The sequence below is a fragment of the Xyrauchen texanus genome, chromosome 9 (assembly GCF_025860055.1).
Source record: "Xyrauchen texanus isolate HMW12.3.18 chromosome 9, RBS_HiC_50CHRs, whole genome shotgun sequence".
NCBI lineage: Eukaryota > Metazoa > Chordata > Actinopteri > Cypriniformes > Catostomidae > Xyrauchen > Xyrauchen texanus.
Genome location: NC_068284.1, coordinates 38,397,299 through 38,424,553, shown reverse-complemented (window position 1 = coordinate 38,424,553; position 27,255 = coordinate 38,397,299). Strand labels below are relative to the sequence as shown.

Here is a 27,255-nt window from a genome sequence, read left to right as displayed (position 1 = left end):
AGTGCTTTTGGAAAAGATGTGTTTTTAGCCATTTTTTGAAGATAGAGAGTGAGTTAGCTTCCCGGATTGAGTTGGGAAGGTCATTCCACCACCGTGGTATGATGAAACTGAAAGCCCGGGAAAGTGTTTTGGTGCCTCTTTGTTTTGGTACGACAAGGCGACGTTCCTTAGCCGACCGCAGGCTTCTGGTGGGAACGTAGCTCTGCATAAATGTTTTTAGGTATGCTGGAGCAGACCCAGTGACTGTTTTGTATGCCAGCATCAGGGCCTTGAATTTAATATGTGCATCAACCGGCAGCCAGTGGAGAGGGACAAAGAGTGGTGTAACATGTGCTCTCTCTTAGGCTCATTAAAGACCAGACGTGCTGCTGCATTCTGGATCATTTGCAGAGGTCTAATAGCACATGCAGGAAGGCCTGCAATGAGAGCGTTACAGTAGTCCAGTCTAGTTATGACAAGGGACTGAACGAGCAGTTGTGTGGCATGTACAGAGAGGAAGGGTCTTATCTTCCTGATATTGTAGAGTGTAAATCTACATGATCTTGCAGTTTTTGAAATGTGGTCTGTGAAATTTAGCTCATCATCAATGGTTACCCCTAGATTTCTGACACTTTACCTTGTACATTTATGATACCAAATTCACTACATATATTGGTGAGATTCTGGGCACATAAATGGTGTAATCATGTTTTATATTCTGCAACATTACAATCATTGGAATATTGCAAAAGAAAAAAACATTGTACAACAAATACATTGTCAGCATTGTCAAATCAGAGTGTGTGTGCTACAAACAGTTTTGGCAGTATATGTAGGTCTGTGTATAATATCTGCAAATATTAACCCTATAAAGCTGTGTGTATCATATTTCATAAACTATTTTTTAATAACTCTACTATAATAAATATTTAGCTGAAATCCGGGTGTATGCAGTGTATTGGATGTCTACTGCCTCTCAGTGAAAGTTTCTGACCTGAAAAATATAACCGTGCCTGATAACAGGTGCGTGTAAAACGTCTAGAAATAGCATTTTAGCTTAACTTAAACCTTTGTTTACATGTCAATTTACACTAGGTTTACTGTTAATGTTAGGTTAGTTCTGCTGCTCCAAACTTCTCTCTAAACCCCACAGTGTGTACACAACCACATCATCTACTGATTGTATAACATCATATCCATCTTTTCATTCATAATTCATAATAGTAAAAGCGCCCTTTTTTTTTTTGCTCGTTTGAATGTAAGTAACGCATCATAAAAAAGTATTTCACGGCTGTTCAAACACTCCTTGTATCACATGATTTTCAGCTAAGCAGACTAATATAATGCAAAGTAATCTCTTCTGTACTTTACTTTTTGAATGTAACTGTAATCTGATGTAATGTAGTGGAATACAGTTACTAATATTTTGTATATTAAACATGTAATCCCTAAATTACTTAAACTGTTACATGTGTTCCGTTACTCCCCAGCCCTGGCGCTCTCGAGACACAGCACACAGTAAAAGACGAGGTTGAATCCATCTTCATAAACGGCAGCTTTTTATTCAGTAAAAGGATCGCTGTGCTTTAGTTCTCCACCACTACACTACTCGATCACTGGCGAGTAAAATCTGAACATTTACTAGCCAGTGGCTAGTTATAGACATATTTTAGTCACATAGTGCGGAATTTGGTCACATATGCAAGTGATTTACTCGCAAAGTAGAGGGCCCTCATGTTGTTCCCAACACATGACTTTTTCTCCTATGGAACACAAAAAGAGATGTTTGACACTGTTAATCTCTACATTCACCTTTTATTGCATAATTTTCCATACAGTGAAAATGAATGGTGACTGAGGCTGTCATTCTGTCTAACGTCATCACCTTTTGTATTCCATGGATAAAAGGAGACATACAGGTTTGAGGGTGAAATAAATGATCTATCATTTTTGGTGAATAAATGAACTTGAGGGTGAATAAATGAACTATCCCTTAAAATCTTCGTTAATGTTACTGTGAAGCTTTTCTGGCATACTTAAATTTACTGATGCAGCAGTTGTTTAGTTTAACATGACTGTGTATTTTCAGGTGACATCACACAGAAAGGCTATGAGAAGAAGAGATCCAAACTTTTAAAAGCTTACCTACCTCACATACCAGGTAACACACACACACACTTCTCACACCATGCTTAACAGGTCACACAGATACTGGACAAACAAACAGTGTTTATTGGATTTCGGCTGCATCTGTCCCTGTTTGTTTGTTGTAGGGGCGGAATGTCGTGTCCCGGTCACACCATCTTCATCGTCATCGTCATCCTCTCGTTACCAGCGTCGACGGTCCACAGGCACAAGGGATGAGCGTTACCGCTCAGGTGAGACACATATATAACAAACAATATGGTTCCCAGGATTCAGGAGTCATAATAAACTGACCTAATACTAAAGCTCATATTTAAATGACCACCTTAAAGGTTCCCTCTTTACTAATTAAAAACGTTTAACTCCTAAAGAAATTAATTGTAATTTTAAAACGTATGTTTAAAATGAAGACTACTCGCATTAGATTAAGATTCCAGTCATATAAGTAACCTTATAAAAGCTGTTTTATTGTACACTGAGAGAGTCCCCTCATGGGGGCTGCCATGTTGAGATCACATGACCTAATCTCAGTAATCAACCTGTTATTCAAAACTTTCACTCATTAATTAAATTAATTGTAGCTGACTGTGAATAGTGAATTTCTACAATGCATTTATAACTGAAAAGTATTGCATTTAAATGATACTGCATCCATGATTTTAGGTGTCAGTATAAGTCCAAGATTACGAAGCAAAAAAATTACTAAGCACACCTTTAAATGTGCTTTATAATATAGTTAGAAACAGCTATAAATTGATTTAAAAATTCTGCAAGCAAACTCAAAGGTGTCTTCAAGAAGACATTTTTCCATTTGATCAAAATGGTATTAATGAGAGAGTGCAACAAAAAACCATCTTCCAAACCATATCTTTACCCAAGTACACTTTTATAAACCTATAATAATGATTTATATTTTATAGCTGTCGGGAGTGATTTAGTGGGAAATTACATACGTACGTTCGTTCTTTCGCCCGTGCGTGCGTGCGTGCGTGCGTGTTCACGTCATATCCGTACACAGAGAAAATTAGCTCTGGCTACTGTAGCGCATGTATGGTGTGGGAGTAGCGTGAAGCTGAAAATTTGTTGTCACTACGAACGAGAAAAACTGACCATGTATCATTAAAAATGGCAAATCTCCGGGGAATCACCGGTTGTAAAAACAAATAAACCCCAAACAAGAGCTGAGTCTACAAACAAAAAGGGAAAGCGACAAAGTCTGTAATCAGCTTGGCTTTTCAGAGTTGGCGACAACTCCAAATCTGAAAGGATTTAAAAGCGACCCAGAGATGGTCTTTTCTTACTCAACAGGTAAGATACTATATTGATATGGTTTATGTGTATTTGTGTAATCACACAGCCATGCACACACACACAAGAAATACAATAATTATACTGTAATCGGTGCAGAACTTTTCACTTGCTAGCACATGTGTGTATTTTTCTCTATAACGGCAATAAATTATATAGATAAATCATTTAGTCCTAGGCTTGCCAAGGACATGCGAGTCTTGAAACTATGTTAACCACTAGTTGGTACTAATGGCAATCTATAAATTAGTTGCTACCATGGTCTGTTTGGCCAGAATATCCTGCAGTTATAAAAACATTATCAGACTAGCAATCATTATGTCTAATGTTAATGAATGTTGCCTAACTTATGTAACATAATTTATTTCAAAACGTCAATGTTTCCAATAAGTCAAAACAACAGCATAAGATATGGCACTTACCTGCTCAGATGACATGTTTTCGGATATCCATCTTTTTCTTTCTTTCGTCATTTATTTGTCCATTCGCTCTGATAAGATGTCCTGTATCCATGTGTACACCGGTGCCTCGAACCACATTCATCCGCGCAGAGGAGCAGAGCCGAAGTACAACTTGTGTCAATAGCAAAACAATGTTCTTCAACGTAAGATGCATGCAGTTTTATTTTTTAACAGCTGGAGGGCCAAAAGTTACATAGTGTAGCTTTAATAAATAAGTGTAGATTTTCAGAATGATGTAATTCATAAACAGCATTGCAGAATATGTGATTGGGAAGATTGAATCTCTGCTGAACATAGAAACAGTATTTCTTGAATGGATAAACAATTGTTGAATAAATAATCTTTCTAAATAAATCTCCAGATGTGCAAGTCTAATACTGTTAAACTTTATTCCTTGCACACATATAAACATAAGAAGCTAAGAAGGTTTTAGCATTGTGCACGCTTACTGTAAACTCTCTCTTTCGCTCTGTTTGAATTTCAATGTACTCTATTGACATGATTGTTGCATACAAAATGGGCCCTTTTCACAGATGACACATTTCCGTAATAATTTAGCAGCGTTAAGAACCAAACATTACGCAGTACGTCATTGCATTGTGAAATGTGTCAGCGCTCAATTCATAACACAACGCAAGTACGCACTTTATTCTCAGCATTGCCGCAAGGGGCGCTACAGCAGATTTTCTTCTTTCAATCAACAACTGTCATGGCGGTCCCGGGCAGCAATTTGAGTTAAATCTTTTAAAAAAATATATACGACTTTTTGTCCACAGTCTATTCAAACGAACTTGTTTTTTTTCTCCGTGTCTCCCCAGTCCTCAACTATAGACTTATCTACCACATCCGGGCAGCATCCAAAAACGTAGGCAGCTGACTTACTGCTTAATCAGTTAATGGCATAACTGACAGCTGTTTTGAACATATGGAACTCTTAAGGAAACTGGTCTCCGAACAGTTTGCTAAGCAACTTATTTTCATCCTGCCTCCGTATATAGCCTCTGAAGGCAGAAATGGTTTCCTAGTTTCAGATGCAGCACCATTTTTGTGGTCATGCCTAAAAACTCTTTTGCCCTCTTGTGGTCTGAGGTTTGTAACGGCAAGAGCGCACGTAATGTATGTACAACGGGACCATGCTTTGGCCAAGTGCTTGCGTCTGCGTTTGCAAGTATGTTTCGGCCTTAAATCTAGCTTTTTTTATAGTAAAAATTCATTACATTGTCCTTTGTGTTGTACTAATCTGACATTAATGTAATTTTTTTGTATGATTATTTAATACAATTTTATTTTATAAGGTGCCAATGCTAATAATAATATATAACATGCAATAAAATACACATTTGACAAGACATTATTTAATATTAAGAGTACCGATTGTTTCTGAGGGTGTGCATCTATGTCTCTCTTATTTCTCTAAACATTTATCTCTTATGTATCTCTCAGACGTACACTCAGAAGCTGTGCAGGCTGCTCTGGAGAGACACAGCGAGAGAAAGATTGATGTGTTGTTGCCATCCAAGCGACGGTCTCTTATCGGTCAAACCTCCATGGACACGTACACACCTCCAGGTGTGAGGCCGTTTGTGAGAGAGTGAGTGTGTAAGTGTGGATGCATGTGTGTGACTGCTGTCTCTCCCTGTCCCTGCAGACTCAACTTCTGGCTCTGACGCAGAGGGGTCTCTGGGGAGGGCGGGGGGTGTCAGCGTGGACTCCTGGATCAGCAGAGCTCTCCATGGCTCACCTTCAACTTCATCGTCATCATCTTCACACAGCAACAGCTCTGCCAATGCAGCCCGACTCGCAGAGACCAACATGCACTCATATGGCAGTAAGTATACGTGCAAATACACAAACTCGCATGATAGCAAATACAGTAAACACAAATACAGAGAATTGTGTATCATGTGATAGATATCATGTCTTTTAGGCCACATTTATACTGTCAACTAAGTCTGAGAAACCAAAACTGATTTTCTCTAACTGTTACTATGAGGTGCCCCTAGGGACATTATTCAGAATTACCATGCACATACATGTACTTTTCCTCTCACATACACATATGAAACCAAATTCATTCACATACTATAGTGAAATGCTCACACACATACAAGTGAAATGCTTTTACAAACACAACTGAAATGCTCTCATACATACAACTGAAAATATTACGCTCACACACACAACTGAAATGCTCACACACACACAACTGAAATGCTCTCACACACACAACTGAAATGCTCACACACACACAACTGAAACGCTCTCACACACGCAACTGAAATGCTCACACACACGCAACTGAAACGCTCTCACACACGCAACTGAAATGCTCTCACACACACAACTGAAATGCTCTCACACACACAACTGAAATGCTCTCACACACACAACTGAAATGCTCTCACACACACAACTGAAATGCTCACACACACACAACTGAAATGCTCTCACACACACAACTGATATGCTCTCACACACGCAACTGAAATGCTCTCACACACACAACTGAAACGCTCTCACACACACAACTGAAATGCTCTCACACACACAACTGAAATGCTCTCACACACATAACTGAAATGCTCTCACACACTAGCTGAAATGCTCTCACACACACAACTGAAATGCGCTCACACACACAACTGAAATGCTCTCACACACATAACTGAAATGCTCTCACACACACAACTGAAATGCTCTCACACGCATAACTGAAATGCGCTCACACACTCAACTGAAATGCTCTCACACACACAACTGAAATGCTCTCACACACGCAACTGAAATGCTCTCACACACGCAACTGAAACGCTCTCACACACACAACTGAAATGCGCTCACACACACAACTGAAATGCTCTCACACACGCAACTGAAATGCGCTCACACACTCAACTGAAACGCGCTCTCACACACACAAGTGAAATGCTCACACACACGCAACTGAAATGCGCTCACACACACAACTGAAACGCGCTCTCACACACACAAGTGAAATGCTCTCATACATACAACTAAAATGATTACACTCTCACACACACAACTGAAAAGCATTTCAGTATGTTGTATGAAAGCATTTCAGTATGTTGTATGCAAGCATTTCAGTTGTGTGTGTGAGAGCATTTCAGTTGTGTGTGTGAGAGCATTTCAGTTGAACGAAGCACATTTCAGTTGAAGCGAAGGTGGTTAAAGTACCCACTCCACTCCAGTTGGTGGCAGTAGTGTATGGCGTTTAATTTTGGACAAAACAGCCAAGCGCAAAAACACAGCGCGCAAGTGAATTTCAACAGTGTGAGCACCATGACACAGCTCGCACGTAAAATTTAAACCTGCAGAACTTGCAAATCACAAACTCGAGCACAAAAATATGATTGTGCACACAAATTAACAAGTCCCAGCAGTTCTTTCGCACGCACGAGTTCTTTTCCTATGGGAAGCCAAACAAAGCAAAAGTGGGGCCGAGACAGCGGGGGTTTACAGAGCTCGCGCGCCATCGACATGTCATCTCGCGCGGTTCAATGGTCGAGCCACGCGGCCAGTTAGATCAGCGCCAGCGGGCGTGTTCCTAGCGACACCCAATGGGCAGCGGCGCGAACAATCCTCAACAGTGCTGCGCTGACCAATTTAAACAGCGCAGCGCAAACCATACATGCAAATAAATGTAGGCCCTACAATAAAGAAACCCTCCTTCCTTACAAAAAATTGGTTCTCTGCTGAAGTTTAGCAGTTTTTCCCTACAGAAGACAAAGAAGAAGAAAGACAAGATGAAATGCATACATTTCTTATGTTTATTATCTTTAATAGTGTTAGTAAAGAGTAGTGTTGTGATATATATATATATATATATATATATATATATATATATATCTGTATAATGTTTTAGAATGACCTTAGCAGAAGGTTGGCGTGCTCCTCAAGACGACTCACGATATTGAAAGTCATTGAAGTTTCTGCTTTGTACAGCTCTTTCCGTAGCCTCTATACATATGTGCAGTTCTTCAAAGTAGGGTATCGACGCACAACACTACTCTTTACTAACACTATTAAAGATAATAAACATAAGAAATGTATGCATTTTCATGTTGTCTTTCTTCTTCTTTGTCTTCTGTAGGGAAAAACTGCTAAATTTCAGCAGAGACCCAATTTTTTGTAAGGAAGGAGGGGTTTCTTTATTGTACAATAATTTGCATGTATGGTTTGCGCTGCGCTGTTTAAATTGGTCAGCGCAGCACTGTTGAGGATTGTTCGCGCCGCGCTGCCCATTGGGTGTCGCTAGGAAACACGTCCGCTGCGCTGACGAACTGGCCGCGTGGCTCGGACCATTGAACCGCGCAGATGACATGTCAGCGGCGCGAGCTCTGTAAACCCCGCTGTCTCGTCCCACTTTTGCTTTGTTTGGCTTCCCATAGGAAAAGAACTTGCGTGTGCAGTGTGTGGGACTTGTTAATTTGTGTGCACAATCATATTTTTGTGCTCGAGTTTGTGATTTGCAAGTTCTGCAGGTTTAAATTTTACGTCGCGAGCTGTGTCATAGTGCTCACACTGTTGAAATTCACTTGCGCGCTGTGTTTTTGCGCTTGGGCTGTTTTGTCCAAAATTAAACGCCATACACTACTGCCACCAACTGGAGTGGAGTGGGTACTTTAACCACCTTCCGCTTCAACTGAAATGTGCTTCGTTTCAACTGAAATGCTCTCACACACAACTGAAATGCTCTCACACACAACTGAAATGCTCTCACACACACACTGAAATGCTCTCACACACAACTGAAATGCTTGCATACAACATACTGAAATGCTTTCATACAACATACTGAAATGCTTTTCAGTTGTGTGTGTGAGAGTGTAATCATTTTAGTTGTATGTATGAGAGCATTTCACTTGTGTGTGTGAGAGCGCGTTTCAGTTGTGTGTGTGAGCGCATTTCAGTTGTGTGTGTGAGAGCATTTCAGTTGTGTGTGTGAGAGCGTTTCAGTTGTGTGTGTGAGCGCATTTCAGTTGCGTGTGTGAGAGCATTTCAGTTGTGTGTGTGAGCGCATTTCAGTTGTGTGTGTGAGAGCGTTTCAGTTGTGTGTGTGAGCGCATTTCAGTTGTGTGTGTGAGCGCATTTCAGTTGTGTGTGTGAGAGCATTTCAGCTGTGTGTGAGAGCATTTCAGTTGTGTGTGTGAGCGCATTTCAGTTGTGTGTGTGAGAGCATTTCAGTTGTGTGTGTGAGAGCATTTCAGTTGTGTGTGTGAGCGCATTTCAGTTGCGTGTGTGAGAGCATTTCAGTTGCGTGTGTGAGAGCATTTCAGTTGCGTGTGTGAGAGCATTTCAGTTGCGTTTGTGAGAGCATTTCAGTTGCGTGTGTGAGAGCGTTTCAGTTGCGTGTGTGTGAGCATTTCAGTTGCGTGTGTGAGAGCGTTTCAGTTGCGTGTGTGTGAGCATTTCAGTTGCGTGTGTGAGAGCATTTCAGTTGTGTGTGTGAGAGCATTTCAGTTGTGTGTGTGTGAGCATTTCAGTTGCGTGTGTGTGAGCATTTCAGTTGCGTGTGTGTGAGAGCATATCAGTTGTGTGTGTGTGAGCATTTCAGTTGTGTGTGTGAGAGCATTTCAGTTGTGTGTGTGTGAGCATTTCAGTTGTGTGTGTGAGCGTAATATTTTCAGTTGTATGTATGAGAGCGTTTCAGTTGTGTTTGTAAAAGCATTTCACTTGTATGTGTGTGAGCATTTCACTATAGTATGTGAATGAATTTGGTTTCATATGTGTATGTGAGAGGAAAAGTACATGTATGTGCATGGTAATTCTGAATAATGTCCCTAGGGGCACCTCATAGTTACTATGCATGTAAACACACATGAATTCAGATTGTTTTCAAATCCGATTTGGGCCTCTTTCAAACTTTTTCAAATTATTTTCAGCTAATCAGGTGCCTGGAATTATTTGCACTAATTAATGGGTTCACAAGGTGGCAACACTCACATTTGAGCTGATGCTGTCACAAAGAAACAATATAAGATCGCTGGTAAACAACAGGAGACGTAGGTGAAAACAACAACAGTGGGTGTGAACGTCAAGAGCGCTTGTGTGAGGAAGTGCAATTGTATAACTCCTGTCTGAATGACTATAAAGAAAATCGACAAAATCATCTAAACTCCTGAAGAGAAATAGTCTGGTGTCTCATAGCATTCATATCGCACATGTGCCAATAGCATGTGTATGCGCACAGTTATGTGAAGTATACTTTGACAGGTTAACGTTCGACTGTATGCAGACGCTGATTCTTCGTGTCAAAATCGATGTATACTTTGGGCTATAGACCCGCACGGGTTAAGGCTCCCCGGGTCCCTTGGCTAGCTCATGAATATTAATTAGACCACATGATCTAACGCTCTACACAGGTTAACCAAGGTCATAATAAACTAATGATTATTCATGAGCCACACCCCTAAATATTCGCTCATGACCCAGAGAGTGGCAGACTACCAACATACAGTATTTGATCACAGAAGACTCGCTAAAGAAATGGTAAATGGTCTGCACTTATATAGCGCCTTTTTAACTGTTATCTTGAATGGCCGTTAATATGAATGTAACACAGACAGAAATAATTTAGACTGCGGAATACATACAAAAATAGCCCACACCAGTGAGGATAGATAAGTTTACCATGCAATCATGAATAAACTACTAAAACAGTCAAGTAGAGATCTATTTAAAACCGCCCCAACAACATTACTTAACCAATGGCATGAGTTAGTGGCAGGACTATCTTACTGTTTGAACAACTGCAGGTGGGGGGCGTATTCAGAAAGCTGTTTTGAAAACAATGTTTATTTTTGCACTAGTGTTGCAGATATTACATACTTCAGCTTTAATATGACTGTAATTGTTACTATTAATCTTCTGCTTTCCCTCTATCTTTCTACACCAGTTGGTCCGATGTCTCACCTGTCTCTGAAAAGGCTGGGCTTAAGAGAAATTTGTGTGTCTGCTGAGAATGGTATTGTCATCAGGCATTCCAGTGACTATCAATCAGATCGGCCCTGGTCATCTCTCGATTCCGAGGGTCAGTAATAAGGCTGCTCGATTAAAGCAAAAATCATAATCACGATTATTTTGGTCAATATTGAGATCACAATTATTTAAAACAACTTTGGAAACATCGTGCATTTATTGAACTTTAAATAAAAATAAAAAAAATCTTTGTAATGTAAACTGCTCTGGGTAGGGGAGGAGGCTATTGTCATATGATAATTATTTTATGTTATGTATGGTATTCAAATAAAGGCAAACCTCCATCGCCAACATTTACAGCAGGGGTGATCACACTTCTATGGAATGAGATATACTTTTTCATCATGTTATTGCAGCAAGATATACCATATACAATAAAGGCTAAACATACAGAGAGTGGCTGTATTGTCTCTTATCACCATATTAAAAATCTATGTCAGTAGGGAACTTGAGGTTCACAGCACTGTTTGATATGTACACACCAAAGTAATGTTTATATGCACTTTGTAGCATTCCTAATAATTGACTGTGAATAATTATTGCAGGGGGAAATAGCATTGGTTATGCCTAATAGTACTATACTGATTTGAGTTAACCTGTTTGTTTGTGCCATGCAGACAGTCTGTCGGCCCCCGCTGACATCACCAGCTACATGCCAGACCCTGCACCCATCTCTGTGCAACGCTCACAGGTTTCCATTATAACCAAGCCTCAACCCAAATATGGCAATGCTGAGCTGATGGAGACAGGAGATGGTGAGTTTGGCAGCTCTGTGTTTAGTGTGTATAAAATCATTATTCAGTGTTCATGGATTTTATTTTTATTTGTAATGACAAAAATGATGCCAATCAATTTCTTTAAGATCAAAAATTCTCAACATTGTGAGAAATTGTATTTAAGTGCAATTGCATATACAGTATGTGTGTGTTCATATAGGTGTTCCTGTCAGTAGCCGGGTGTCAGCAAAGATCCAGCAGCTAGTGAACACACTGAAGCAACCCAAGCGAAGGCCCCTGAGAGAATTCTTTGTTGAGGATTTTGAAGAGCTTCTGGACGGTATAAATATTTTCCTCTCTCTTTGTGCCTTCATGTTTTATTTGTAAATATAGATGTCAAACGGTGTTTAAATACCCTGCACCAGTTCACAGAAAAACTTCTTACATTTCCACAGTTAGTGACAGGTCAAAGGGCTTAAAACTCATTACTCTCAGATTAAACGCACCACATCACATTCAGAAAAGGCTAATTTGATTCGGCTATTTTTGCTGAGATCCAGGTGAAGAGCTTAAAGGTATAGTTCACCCAGAATTTATGACTTTTTCTTTTTTCTCTGTATTTTCATAATTTCATATTTCATACATTTCATACTATATTCTCACACATCAAACTATATACTATATTCAAAGTCTACTGAAGCCATATAATAGCTTTGTATGAGGAACAGAATGAAGTTGTTATGCTGCAGCTCTCAAATCTCTTTTGCACTTGTGCACATTCAAACCTGCTCCCTTCAAGTAACAGTTCACCCAAAAATAATTCTCTCATCATATACTCACCCTCATGCCATCTCAAATTTGTACTACTTTCTTTCTTCTGCGGAAAACAAATTAAGATTTTTTTGAAGGATATATGATGTATGTTTGTCCATACAATGCAAGTCCATGGGGTCCAACTTTTTCAAGCTCCAAATTGGACATAAAGGCAGCATGAAGGTAATCCAAACGACTTGAGTGGTTTAATCCATGTTTTCTGATGCTATTCGATCAGTTTTGGGTGATAAACTAACCAAAATGTAACTCCTTTTTCACTATACGTTAGTCTTGACATCTGTATTCTCCCTGGCTCTTTTATGAGAGAAGTTCATTGATGGCTCAGTGGTTAGCACTGTTGCCTCACAGCAAGAAGGTCCTGGGTTTGAGTCCCAGCTCAACTAGGGCCTTTCTGTGTGGAGTTTGCATTTTTCCTCCAGGTGCTCCGATTTCCCCCAGAAATCTAAAAACATGCATGTTAAGTGAATTGGAGACTCTAAATTGCCTCGTGTGTGTAAGTGAGAGTCCCCCAGCCACTGGGGGTTGTGTCAGGAAGGGCATCCGGCGTAACACTTGTGCTAAATCAAATATATACATGCAGACTATCACAAAGCGTACCCTGCACCAAAGGAGGGGCAAATGCTAGGAAAGAGAGAGATTTGACTTCAATGGCAATCGATCATAAAACACGTAAAAAATTTTGTTATTCACAAACTGACTACACAAGGTTGAGTAAATGATGACAGAATTTTCCTTTTTGGGTGAACTATCATATGCATCACATAATGAAAATCTTGATTCAGTTAAAATTGTCTAAAGCATTTCTTACACTGCAAAGGTGGCACAGAAGCTGCATCTGAAGTGGCATTTAGGTTTATTTACACAGACTGTTTAATGCTGCTCAGATCAAGTTATGATATTAATGTTTTAAATATAAAACTATGAAATGAATGATAAAATGAAGTTAAACATTTAAATATCAATATACGCTCTGTCATGGCAACAACATTTATGTCTGCTCTGATGCTGCAATTCATTTACACAGAACCAAAGCAGCACCAGAACTGCTTTAGATACTCAGGGCTGAGGTGGGCCAGAGCAGGCATCATTTAGTCTGGCTTTTATGCAGCATTGCATCTTTACACAGAATTTTAAGAAAGAACAGAGCAGACTTATCTCGCTGTGTAAAGACACCTTAGAAGATTTAGAAGACAGATCTATTTATAATATCAACATCATGACATCAATACTTTTCCAACTTTTTTTTGAATGTTTGCCTTGTGCAGTGCAGCAGCCTGATCCCTCTCTGCCACACCCAGAGGGGGGAGAGTCAACTCTTCTACAAGGAGAGATGCTGGAAAGACTCAAAAACTGCCCCACCTCCCTGGAGGCAGCCCTTCTGCATTGGGGAGCCATTGCACCTAAAGCCCCCTGTCTGACCACCACACACAGCAATACCAAACAACCATACACTCTTACATATGGTACATACATGCATATGTACATTAAAGTGACTGATAAACCTATTGTTTGGTTGTAAGTGCGTGTTTAAACTTATTTGTGTTTGTTTTTGCAGGTAAGTTCTGGTCCAAGAGTTTAAAGTTGGCATATAACCTTCTCCACAAACTGGGAACCAAACAAGAACCAATTATCCACCCCAGAGATAGAGTAAGAGAGAATTAAAATAATTGTTACATTATTCTAAAATGTATTGGCTACTAAATGAAATCAGATATGCACACTAAAACAGATTTATATTCAAGGACTGTTGAAGAATAAATACTTTTTCTTTAATATCTATGCATTTTGTGTCTGTGTGTGTTAGGTAGCACTTGTGTACCCAAATAATGACCCAGCAGCATTCATGGTGGCATTTTATGGCTGCCTTTTGGCTGAAGTCATTCCTGTCCCAATTGAAGTGCCACTCACAAAGAAGGTAATGCCTATTGCAAAGATTTGACAGCAGTGATAGATCAGAATATGCAGGACTGCAACACATTTTGTGAAGGTATAGCATCATAATACTATACAGCAGTCTGACTCTGAATAGTTAACAGATTAATTAGTTATTATTAGGGCTGTGGCGATTATTTAAGATAACCACGAATATTGTGCACTTCAAATTCCAGTCACATTTTACTGTCCAAATAAGGGAATTTTTAGTGAATATATAAATGATTAGAATGGTACTTTGTGTGTCTCGTTTTCTGATGTTATTGCATTATGTGAGCACTCCAAGGGTGCATCTCCGTCAGCTCCCTAACTCCCTATAGTATGAAGCAGTATATCATGAACACGGATTCATGCACTGGCAAGGGTGTTGATCCACGGAGCATTGGGACACTTATGACTCAATCACCTGCGACATGATTACAAGGTTGCGCATTAAAAAACAGCTGGTATTAATCAACAATGTCACTGTATGAATGGCAATGCTGTGCATTTTCATTGTAGATATTGAAACGCACAGTTTGACAATGAAAGATTATTGACATACATACTGTAAATAAAGTAATAGAAATATACACTGCCATTCAAAAGTTTGTCATGTGAAGTGCTGTGATGCATGCTCTTCAGAAGCTGCTCTGAGTGCGGAATCTGCGGACATTCGTGACAAACAAGCTAGATTTTGATGGTAAACGCAATGCAGTCCGGTTTCACTTTAATTTATTTGTGTTATGTCAAATGCTCTTGGTCATTATGGATTCATACAAGCAGGGTTAATGGCCCACACTGACATAGAGGAGGGGATGCCCACTTGATCTGTTTTTTTTTTTAATACGCACAGAATCTCTTCCTTGTGGGTTTAATCAGAGAGCCTTAAAATAACGTGTGAAAATTAAGAATTTAGGACATAATTATTTATAATATAATATATTAGCTATTCAGATTGGCTGAGTTCCAAAAACAATGTAAATGTAAAAATAGTGTATATGTAATGTAAAATAGACCGAGACTAAATAAATGTAAATGTAAACTCATAAATGACTAAAACATTTTATTAAAATTTTTCCCTCCTCTTTTCTCCCCAATTTGGAATGCCCATTTCCCAATGCGCTCTAAGTCCTCACCTGACTCTCCTCAATCCAAGTGGCGGAGGACAAATCTCAGTTGCCTCCGAGTCTGAGACCGTCAATCCACACATCTTATAATGTCGCTTGTTGAGCGCGTTGCCACAGAGACCTAGCGCGTACGGAGGCTTCACGCTATTCTCCGCGGCATCCACGCACAACTCACCACGTACCACGTGCCCCACCGAGAGTGAGAACCACATTATGGTGACCACGAGGAGGTTAACCCAAAGTGACTCTACCCACCCTAGCAACAGGGCCAATATAGTTGCTTAGGAAGCCTGACTGGAGTCACTCAGCATGCCTTGGATTCGAACTTGTGACTCCAGGTGTGGTAGTCAGCATCATTACTTGCTGAGCTACCCAGGCCCCCCGAGACTAAAAAATATTTGAAGTATTTGGAAATATTTTGATATATAAAAATATCATTTTTCATTTCATTCATACATTTTTAAAGCCTTAAAGGAAATCATATATCCATATTTTAAATTAAATATGAATAAATTACTTTTTTATGAACCACACATGCACCTTAAGAAGTATAACAATTTGAATGACAATTAATCGTAAAAACCCTAAAACCGTTAATTAATCGTCATAATCACAATAATTTTTTGACTATTAATCTTCAGGCAAATTTCATAATTGTGACAACCGTAGTCATTATTAAAGGAATAGTTCACAAATTTTTTGGGGTAACAATTCCAGATTCATGCTGACACTGATAATGAACTTGCCTGACATTTGCCCTCTCTTTCCCATCAAAGGATGCTGGGAGTCAACAGATTGGCTTCCTATTGGGCAGCTGTGGTGTTGCTGTGGCATTGACCAGTGATGCGTGTCATAAAGGTCTTCCCAAAAGCACTAGTGGTGATGTCATGCAGTTTAAAGGTCAGAGATGTCACTTACGTACAAGTCTCAATAGTGGAAAACTGTTGAATATGAATTTAGCTATTATATTTGTGTTTTATTTGTACTTACCAATGAGTATGTGTTTGTTTTCTGTATGTGGTCAGGCTGGCCAAAGTTGCTATGGGTGTTGACTGACTCCAAACATTTATCTAAACCCCCAAGAGAGTGGTTCCCTCTCATTAAAGATGCCAACAATGACACTGCATATATAGAGGTAATAAAGCGTGTACTTGTGTGTGTCAGATTTTTTTATTTGTATTTTCTGTGTGTGGGCGGCATTTGTTGTTGATTGACAGTATTAGATGTGTACAGTTATCTCATTATTTACATAAGAGTGAGCAGGTTTTGATGTTAATTAACGTTTTTAATTAACCGCAAAACACATCCAATATGTAAGGAGATAACTGTGCATATCTTATATTGTTAATGTAATAATATTAGAGATGTGTACAGTTAACTCATTAAAGTTATATTTAGAGTGAGTGTGTCATGTGCAATATAAGACATGCTTAATTATCTCAAAGTTATAATGAGAGAGGATTTGTTTTGTGGTTGATTGACAGTATAAGACCTGCAAGGATGGAAGTGTTTTGGGAATAACTGTGAGCAGGATGGCAATGCTCAAACACTGCCAAACACTCACACACACCAGTGGATACAGCGAGGGTAAGATACACACACACACACACACACACACACCTGCACACGCACGTGTTAAAATGCACTTAATCACACACATATTTTTCACTTCTGATGAATGTGCATTTTCATCTGATTCTTAAAGGGAGAGTTCACCCAAAAATTCTCTCATCATTTACTCACCCTTATGCCATCCCTGATGTGTATGTGTTCTTTCTTCTGCTGAATACAAATGAACATTTTTAGAAGAATATCTCAGCTCTGTAGGTCTGTAGGTGGCCAGAACTTTGAAGGTCCAAAAAGCATATAAAGGGAACCACAGTACTCCTTAAATGTACATCTTCAGAAGTGGTATGATAGGTGTGAGCATACCTGTCAACACTCCCGTTTTTCCCGGGAGTCTCCCGTATTTCACACCCATCTCCCGCACACCTCCTGTTTTGTTAATTCTCCTGGGAAACTCCCTTAATTTGTATGGCCCAAACCTCGTTATATGAATAATCACATCAATATATTACAGTTGACAGATCTTGTATGAAACGCATCCTACTCACACAATCGACACATCATACACATTTCAACCCATTTGTGACCTCAACCTGGCAACCTACAACCCCCAGTTGCACTGTTGATATCTGTGCTGGTAGTGGACACGGGAAGTTGAATCTAGCATCACTGGTAGATGGGAAGAGAAGAATCAGGTGGTGCTCCAGCGAAAAAAAACAAAATATACATGTGAATTTAATAATAATAATAACAGCTGGACGGAAGAATTTAATTTAATATCTTGAAGCCATATCAACAATCCCCACGCCTTTTGCAAAGTGTGTCGCATGGATTTTAATATCAGGCACGGTGGGAAAAATAACGTTAGATCAGCTGTCCTCATTTTTTCATTTTTGGGTGACCTTTCATTGTTAGTTCATGATGTTTTAAGTTGTGTGTATGTGTTTGTGTGTTTCAGCTGAGACCATGGTGAATGTGTTGGATTTTAAGAAAGGCATCGGCCTTTGGCATAGTGTTCAAGCGGTAATATCAGTTCATGTTTGTTATTTGTCATTTATCAGACTCCTTTTCTAAAACAATATATGTTTTACATTAATTTCTTTGACAATGTCTTTAGTCTTTTGCAGGCTAAAGCTCTGTTTCTCCCTCTCTGTGTCTGTAGAGTGTGTTGAATATGTTACATGTGGTCAGTGTTCCATATGCACTAATGAAGGTGAATCCTCTCTCCTGGATCCAAAAAGTCTCCCAATACAAAGGTACACAAACCCACACTCACACACAGTAAACACTCATCACATCAGTATGTATGTTAGATATAGATGGTTGATGTTTGGTATCTTGGCTGTTTGTCTAGTGTACCCATATCTTACATATTCAAAGATGATGTTTCACTCTGATCAGAAGTTTGCTATACAGAAATAGTGCACAAGTAGGTTCACAAATAATAGTTTTATTCAGTAATTGGTGTCTTTCTCTGTACTGCATGTGTGCAGCTAAGGTGGTGTGTGTGAAGAGCAGGGATCTACACTGGGCTCTGATGGCCCACAAAGATCAGATTGACACCAACATGAGCTCACTGAGAATGCTGCTGATTGCCGATGGATCAAACCCCTGTGAGTGTGTGAAGTGTTACTGGTTACTCAAACTCTTACTTTACAGAGAGTATTTAAGTCTACATGTATGTTTGTATAAATTTGTTGTGCCAGCCTGAGGAGGAGGGCTCCCCTAACTGAGTCTTGGTTCACCCTAAGGTTTCTTTCTCAACTTACCTAAACACCTTTGGAAGTTTTTCCTTTCTACTGTCACCTTTGGTGTGATCACAGAAGGATTAAATGCTCTGTCCTTTGTAAAACATTACACAAATACTGTAAATTGAATTTAAATTAAACAAATTGTCACTCTTCCATTCTTAGGGTCAATATCTTCATGTGACGCATTCCTAAATGTATTCCAGAAAATGGGCTTGAGGTCAGAGGTCATATGCCCATGTGCCGGCTCGCCCGAGGCCCTTACTGTAGCTGTCAGGAGGTATACAGGAAACACACACACATGTTGTGTTTACATGTTTTATGGGGAATTTCCATAGACATAATGGTTTTTATACTGAACAAACTTTATTTTCTATCCCCTAAACATAACCCTACCCCTAAACCTAACCCTCACAGAAAACTTTCTGCATTTTTACATTTTCAAAAAACATAATTTAGTAGGATTTATAAGCTGTTTTCCTGATGGGGACCGACAAATTGTCCCCACAAGGACAAACATTTTGGGTAACCAAGCAAACATCACAGACACACATGTGCACATGTCATTCTTGGGCTCAGGAATCTGCTTTCTGTTTAAAATCATTAAAATTGGGAGGTTCTGCCTTTTGTGGTCACACATTACAAACATAACCAGGCCTACACACATTCTTACACACAGACACAAGGACACACAAATCCATTAGGAAACACATCTGACTTAGAAATTAAACTTAATTTCAAATGTAAAGAAAATTGCTTGATTTTGCATATAATTCAGGTATTAAAATAAATTCAATTCTGTTTGTGTGTGGTTTTGGTTTAAAACTGTATCCTACATTCAAACTGATATTAGTCTTGCTTAACCAGACTGTTCATTGTGAATCTCTTGAAAATGGCATAAAATGTAATGCTTTTGCTAACGTATTCTTGATCTTTGATTACTGTGGTGGGTATTGATGCAAGTACTGTTAACAAATAACAATGATGATACACTTTTATATTTTGGCTTCCGTTTTCAATGAGAACTTAAGCATAGTGTAGTGTCTACCAATCAGCCAATCAAGAACCTCTACAGCTCCAGTAAGCCAAACCAAACATGTCCATATTGTTTATGAAATCTGGAAAATATTGTGCAAAATGTAACATAATAGTCTGTCTTTAACCCATATGGACATGTTTATTTTTTCATTTGTTTGTGTATGTGTTTTCTATCAGGCCTCAGGAGGGCAGCTCTAAGCCGGCAGGACGTGGGGTTCTCAGTATGACGAATCTGAGTCATGGGGTCATCAGAGTGGACACAGGAGAAAAGCTGTCCGTCCTCACCCTACAGAATGTGGGCACAGCCATGCCAGGAGGTAAAGAGGAAAAAAGAGCAACGATTGACCATCCTCAAAATTGAATCCTTTATTCAATTCCAACCTAAACCTCATAAACCAGCAGAGAGTAATTTGGTGCTATTTTCCTCATGTGACCACAAACCTCATCAAACACCTTTTATGGTCCTTGTAAAACTGACTTTCTCTATGTCTCTCAGCGATGGTATGCATTGTTAAACCAGAGGGCGTCCCTCAGCTGTGTAAAACAGATGAGATTGGAGAGATCTGCGTGTCGTCTGTTGCCACGGGGACGTCATATTATGGGCTGACAGGAATGAGCAAGAACATTTTTGAGGTGTGAAAATCCCCTATACATTAAATATCCACCCTGTTCCATATGGAAATATACTGCTTAAAGGAATATTCCAGGTTCAATACAAGTTAAGCTCAATCGATAGCATTTGTGGCATAATGTTGCTTAACACAAAAATGTATTTTGACATGCTCACCCTTTTTCTTTTTTTTTTAAAAGGCAAAATTCTGGGTTCCAGATTGAGGCACTTACAATAGAAGTGAATGGGGCCAATCCATAAAAATAATATACTCACTGTTTCAAAAGTATAGTCAAAAAACATAAACAATATATGTTAACATGATTTTGGTGTGGAAAAAAATCCGCTTACTAACCTTTTCTGTGTAAAGTTATAGCCAATTTTACAACTTCGTTGCCATGATGATGTAATGTAAAAAAAGAAAAAACAAAAATTACGATTTAAACAACTTAAAGCTGAAATAATACATGAGTTTTAACAGAATAATTAATGTGTGCGTATATAAAATTATAAGTTTCAAATTTTTGCCTTTGCCTTTATATATATATATATATATATATATATATATATACCTATACATATATATATATATATATATATACTATATACTATATATATATATATATATATATATATATATATATATATATATATATATATTCTATATATATATATATATATATATATATATATATATATATATATATATATATATATATTCTATATATATAAAATTGTATTATATTCCCTTAGGTCCACTTATAATGCTGGTAAAACAGTCATCATTTAGGAGGGCTGCCCCCGACCAAAGATTTTTCTAGTCGACTAGAAGTCGTTCGTTTAAGCCATTATTCAACTAGTTGGCCTAGTTGTCACATGTTTATGATATTAATTGAGTTACTTTAATATATATATTTTGGGAGGCATCAGAAAATGGTTTGAGTTCCAGGGCTGAGAAAGACTGTTATAAGTAACATTGCTAACACTGTTCTACATTACAGAGAAATACTAAACCATAATAATGAGCCTTTTAAAATATACATTTTACAAGCGCATGTACGAAGCGAGCCGCAGCGCCACCGGCTAAAGGGGTAATGATTATGAATCATTAAAAACCAGCAAGGAGACTGTCTAAACATTTTGTTTTCCCAAGGCACGGTGGTGCAGCGGTTAGCACTGTCGCCTCACAGCAAGAAGGTTGTGGGTTCAAACCCTGGTTGCCCCGGCCTTTCTGTGTGGAGTTTGCATGTTCTCCCCGTGTCTGCGTGGGTTCTCTCCGGGTACTCCGGCTTCCTCCCACCATCCAAAAGACATGCAGGCAAGGTTAATTGGTGTCTCCAAAAAAATTGCCCTAGATGTGGAGGTGAGTGTGAGTGTATGTCTGTCTATGTGTGGCCCTGCGATGGACTGGCGACCTGTCCAGGGTGTCCCCCGCCTTTCGCCCAATGTTAGCTGGGATAGGCTCCAGCGACCCTGAACACAGGATAAGCGGTTGACGATGGATGGATGGATGGATGGAGGCTATTATTGTTATCAAAATAATATTACCAACAATTTGCCCCGCTACACACAGACACGTGCAAACAATTAATGTGGAACAGTCGTTAAGACACTAACAGCTTACCTAACAGTTGGTAGGCAATAAAATACATTAGAATAAAATTATAAATAAAATTATAAAACTTAGGACATTAAAAAGACCTTTCTACTGACTCTGAAAAACACCAAAAGAAAGATGCCCAGGGTCCTTGCTCATCTGTGTGAACATGGATTAAGCATGCTGCATTGAGGCATGAGGACTGCAGATGTGACCAGGGCAACAAATTGCAATGTCCGTACTGTGAGACACCTAAGACAGCGCTACAGGGAGACAGGAAGGACAGCTGATCATCCTCGCAGTGGCAGACCACGTGTAACAACACCTGCACAGGATCAGTACATCTGAATATCACACCTGCAGGACAGGTACAGGAAGGCAACAACAACTGCCCGAGTTAAAACAGGAACACACAATCCCTCCATGAGTGCTCAGACTGTGCGCAATAGGCTGAGAGAGGCTGGACTGAGGGCTTGTAGGTCTGTTATAAGGCAGGTCCTTACGAGACCTCACCGGCAACAATGTCGCCTATGTGCACAAACCCACCTCCGCTGGACCACTGGCAAAAAGTGATCTTCACTGATGAGTCACGGTTTTGTCTCACCAGGGGTGATGGTCGGACTTGCATTTATGGTCGAAGGAATGAGCGTTACACTGAGGCCTGTACTCTGGAGCGGGAACTTTGGAGCTGGAGGGTCCATCGTGGTCTGGGGTGGTGTATATATTTGTATATATATATATTTAGTGGTAATCAACAATATGCCACAAATGCTGTTGATTGAGCTTAATTTGTACTGAACCCGGAATATTCCTTTAAGACACATGGCATTTTACCATCGTAATTTAAAAAAATGTAACTATTATACTTAAGCACTACATTATGGAATACTTCACCCAAAAAATACATTTTTATCATTAGTTTCTCATTATGTCCTAAACGTGTATGGCTTTTCGTTTTCTTCTGTGGAACACAAAAGAAGTTTAGCAGAATGTCCTAAATGACTAAAAAGCACCATAAAAGTAGTATTTAAAAAGCTATTTTTTTAGTTTTTGGAGCTCAGCAAATTCCATACCTGTTAACTTGCATTGCATAGAAAAGAACAGCTTGAAAATGTGCGTTCCATGGAAGAAAGAAAGTCGAATTTGGAATTACAATGATGATGGCATTTCCATTTTTGGGTGAACTGTTACTTTCAGCATTGCACTTCACTTTAGTGTCTAACAAAGATATTGCTCGAGTGATTTGCTGCTATAAACATTCATGTGTCCTGCTGGTCATTAAATATGTCTGTGCGTGTGTGTGTGTCTCTCTCTGTCTTCGTGATGCAGGTATGTCCAGTGTCATGTGATGGTGGTTTAGTCAGTGACTGTGTGTTTGTGCGGTCGGGTTTGCTTGGGTTTGTGGGTCCGAGTGGAATGATCTTTGTCTCTGGAACGCTGGAAGGACTGATGCAGGTCGGGGGACGGAAGCACAACGCTGATGACATCATTGCCACTGCTCTCGCTGTGGAGCCGATGAAGTTCATCTATCGGGGGAGGTTTGTTTAGCAATAAAACTGTGCATAAAGTAGCTCTGATTACAAGCAACACAATGACTATTCTTCATCTGAATAACATCTAAGTCTCTTTTCTAACTCTGTGTGTAGGACAGCGGTATTCTCAGTAACTGTATTGTATGATGAGAGGATTGTTCTGGTGGCCGAACAGAGACCAGATTCTACTGAAGAAGAGAGTTATCAATGGATGAGCAGAGTGCTGCAGGTAAACACACACACACACACAAATGGGATGGATAATGTTTCACAGTAAAATGTGCTGTACTTGCAAAATTTCAGAGATACAGCTGTCCTAGACTAATAAATCTGAAACTTTAACATACATTTTTTGTCAAACTATCTATAAACTTTGAGATTTAAAGGGATAGTTTACCACAAATGGAACTTCTCTCATAATTTACTCACCCTTATTCCATCCCAGATGTATATGTCTGTCTGTCTTCTGCTAATCATAAAAAAAGATTCTTAGAAGAATATCTCAGCTCTGTAGGTCCATACAGTACAATGATTGAATGGTAGCCAGAACTTTGAAGGTCCAAAAAGCATTTAAAAGCAGCATAAAATAATCCACATGATTCCAGTGGTTAAATGTATATCTTCACTAGCAATATGATATGTGTGGGTAAGAAACGGATAAATATTTAAGACCCTTTTTTTATTATAAATCTTCACTTCCACATTCTTTTATCATATTGTCACCTACTAGGCGTATCATTTAATTGCATTGTATGGACATACAAGAGTGGTGGTGTAAGGAGTGGTGGTGGTGTAGTGGGCTAAAGCACATAACTGTTAATCAGAAGGATGCTGGTTCGATCCCCACAGCCACCACCATTGTGTCATTGAGCAAGGCACTTAACTCCAGGTTGCTCCTGGGGGATTGTCCCTGTAATAAGTGCACTGTAAGTCACTTTGGATAAAAGCGTCTGCAAAATGCATAAATGTAAATGTAGAAGAAGAAAGAAAGTGATACACATCTGGGATGGCATGGAGGGGGGTAAATTATATCATTTTTATTTTTGGGTGAACTATCACTTTAAGATAAAAAATTTCCCCATTAAATGTAGCTTTTTTTAAAATAAAAAATTTACAAAACACTGATAGAATTTCACCATTCAAAATCGAACCAACTACAGTGACATCATTGTAATATTTGCCTAGTGAATTGTTTTTGTCCATTTGTTTATTTATTTACTTATTTATGTTCATGACATGCAGCAGTTCAGAGTCAGTCATAAATTTAATGAACAATCAACGCAATTCTATTTCAGATAATAAGTACCTATTAGTTATGAAGAGTTTTGCTGTATAAATATACTAGCATGCATATATATATATATATATAATATATATATACTCAATTTTGGAGGGACTGCAAGTTTCAGTTCTGTCAGTCATTGAAGGCGTGATGTTAGGACTCCTCTGTGTGTTAACTGTATCATATATAAAGATTTCTCTGATCGTGTGTGTGTGTGTGTGTGTGTGTGTGTGTGTGTGTGCGTGTGCGTGTGTGTGCGTTCAGGCTATAGATGGAATTCATCAGGTTGGGGTGTACTGTCTGGCCATGGTTCCTGCAAACACCCTCCCAAAAACTCCACTGGGTGGGATTCACCTGTCTGAGACCAAACAGCTGTTCTTAGAGGGGGCACTACACCCCTGCAGCATCCTTATGTGTCCTCACTCCTGCATTACCAACCTGCCCAAACCTAGACAGAAACAACCCGGTACAAAAGCACTTTGTGTTTATTATTGAGCTGTGTGTGTGTGTGTGTTCGTGTGTGTGTGTGTTCGTGTGTGTGTGTGTTCTAATTTATGGAAAATTTTTACCCAGAAGTTAGCTAAACCCAAAGGTTTAGGTTCTGTTGGGGTTAATTAAAAAAAAAATATAGTTAGCTTTATATAAAAACAATTGAAGTCTATGGTATGTCCCCATTTAGACAGCTGAGCATGTGTGTTTGTGGACAAAATTGTCCAGAAAATCACATAAATCCTCACTCAAAATAAGGATATTTTGAGACTTTCTTAATTAGAAAATTTGACAAATTCATAAATAATGCAAATACTGTTCAAAAAATGCTTAATGATTTCTTTTTGGAGGTAGGATAAAGATTATTTATAATTAGGGCTGTCAATTGCTTACAATTTTTAATCGAATTAATTACATGGTGTCCCGATTAATTAATCGCGATTAATCGCATATACAAATATTTGCTGAGGAAGCCCATCATATAACAATAACTCAATATGTAATGATTATACATATTTATATCTATATATAATTATACATAGTTATCTTAGATAATTACAATTTATTACATTCCTGTAGCAGAAGAGTTAATCATTGATAAGACAATACAAAAAGCAGCTTTAGAATACAATGTATTGTTTACTAACATATTATTGATCATAAGTCAATCATTGGCATACAGTTCACAGCAATCCATTTCACAAGTGAATTTGTCAATCAGTTCGAGATTTGTTATGAGGGCTTGTTTAAGGGCCCGTCAATTTACACCTGTGTCAGACATGCTTGTGTAGCGTCTCGGATGCGTTGTGTCATAAATATAAAATGTTTAGGTCACTGTGTCAAGATAAATATAGTTTAATACTCAATCTTTAAACACATCTTGAAATCCCTTAGTTCGGATTTGCGCTCCAAGTGTTTTGAATGCAAGAAAGTAACGCATGTTTGTGATGTTCTGCCTACTGAAGTGTTTTCTTCACTGTAATAAACTGCACGTTGCACATACAGCTGAAATTTCACTTACTGGCCTCTGGAGTAAACAGGTGGTACTACAAGCTTGCATTTCTCAGGAATCTTCCTTATTATGGTAGGGGGGCATTGCGGTTAATTGCGTAAAACAATTTTAACGTGTTATTTTTGGTAAAATTAATCGCACTGAATTAAAGCGTTAAATCGACAGCCCTATTTATAATATGCCGGTTTGTTGCAGAGGTGGGTCCTGCCTCTGTGATGGTGGGTAATCTCGTAGCAGGAAAGCGAATGGCTCAGACCAGTGGACGAGACTTGAGTCACATAGACGACAGTGAACAGGTAAACACAGAGAGTGTGTGTGTGTGTGTGTGTGTGTGTGTGTGTGTGTGTGTGTGTGTGTGTGTTTCTGTTTCTATGAAGGCATGAAAGTATGTGTGTAAACATGTATTTTTCTCTGTATGACTGTTTTATCTCTCTTTTGTATCCTCCAGTTTCTCTTTTTGTCGGAGGTGTTGCAGTGGAGAGTGCAGACAACACCTGACCACATACTGTACACACTCATCAACTCACGGGTAACACACACACACACTATCCTCACACAGAAAGCAGAGTTTGTTCGGAAAATCATATTTTATACACGCATAGTATTAAACATGTACAAAGTAGATATGATTTCAGGTGTGTGTATGAAGTTGCATTTAAATAAATGTGTGTGTGTGTGTTTAGGGGACAATAGGAAGCTCTCTGACCTGTCTACAACTTCATAAAAGAGCTGAGAAAATTGCCACTTTGCTGTATGAGAGGGGACAACTGCGAGATGGAGACCATGTAGCATTATTGTACCCTCCAGGTAACCATCCTCACTCACTCTAGCCACCTGTGTTTACCAATGAACCTCTGTGTAGTCTGCAATTATACACGTTTGCCTTTATTTAAGCCAA

The 27,255-nt window shown here is 39.0% G+C and overlaps 1 protein-coding gene across 2 annotated transcripts in view; it reads left to right on the top strand.

The window, feature by feature from the left end:
- Positions 1-27,255, top strand: part of LOC127649463 (disco-interacting protein 2 homolog C-like) — a 70,166-nt gene that overhangs the window by 27,021 nt on the left and 15,890 nt on the right. For both annotated transcript variants that reach the window (XM_052134557.1, XM_052134556.1), the window contains exons 2-26: positions 2,069-2,140; positions 2,253-2,357; positions 5,337-5,462; positions 5,542-5,721; positions 10,810-10,944; positions 11,510-11,647; positions 11,829-11,948; positions 13,708-13,905; positions 13,998-14,089; positions 14,247-14,357; positions 16,260-16,383; positions 16,509-16,618; positions 16,968-17,070; positions 18,008-18,072; positions 18,212-18,305; positions 18,543-18,662; positions 18,963-19,077; positions 20,013-20,152; positions 20,332-20,468; positions 23,372-23,580; positions 23,689-23,803; positions 25,121-25,322; positions 26,553-26,653; positions 26,806-26,886; positions 27,041-27,164. In XM_052134557.1, the coding sequence (XP_051990517.1) occupies positions 2,069-2,140; positions 2,253-2,357; positions 5,337-5,462; positions 5,542-5,721; positions 10,810-10,944; positions 11,510-11,647; positions 11,829-11,948; positions 13,708-13,905; positions 13,998-14,089; positions 14,247-14,357; positions 16,260-16,383; positions 16,509-16,618; positions 16,968-17,070; positions 18,008-18,072; positions 18,212-18,305; positions 18,543-18,662; positions 18,963-19,077; positions 20,013-20,152; positions 20,332-20,468; positions 23,372-23,580; positions 23,689-23,803; positions 25,121-25,322; positions 26,553-26,653; positions 26,806-26,886; positions 27,041-27,164 (3,117 nt within the window). The remainder of the gene's footprint in view (positions 1-2,068; positions 2,141-2,252; positions 2,358-5,336; positions 5,463-5,541; positions 5,722-10,809; positions 10,945-11,509; positions 11,648-11,828; positions 11,949-13,707; positions 13,906-13,997; positions 14,090-14,246; positions 14,358-16,259; positions 16,384-16,508; positions 16,619-16,967; positions 17,071-18,007; positions 18,073-18,211; positions 18,306-18,542; positions 18,663-18,962; positions 19,078-20,012; positions 20,153-20,331; positions 20,469-23,371; positions 23,581-23,688; positions 23,804-25,120; positions 25,323-26,552; positions 26,654-26,805; positions 26,887-27,040; positions 27,165-27,255) is intronic.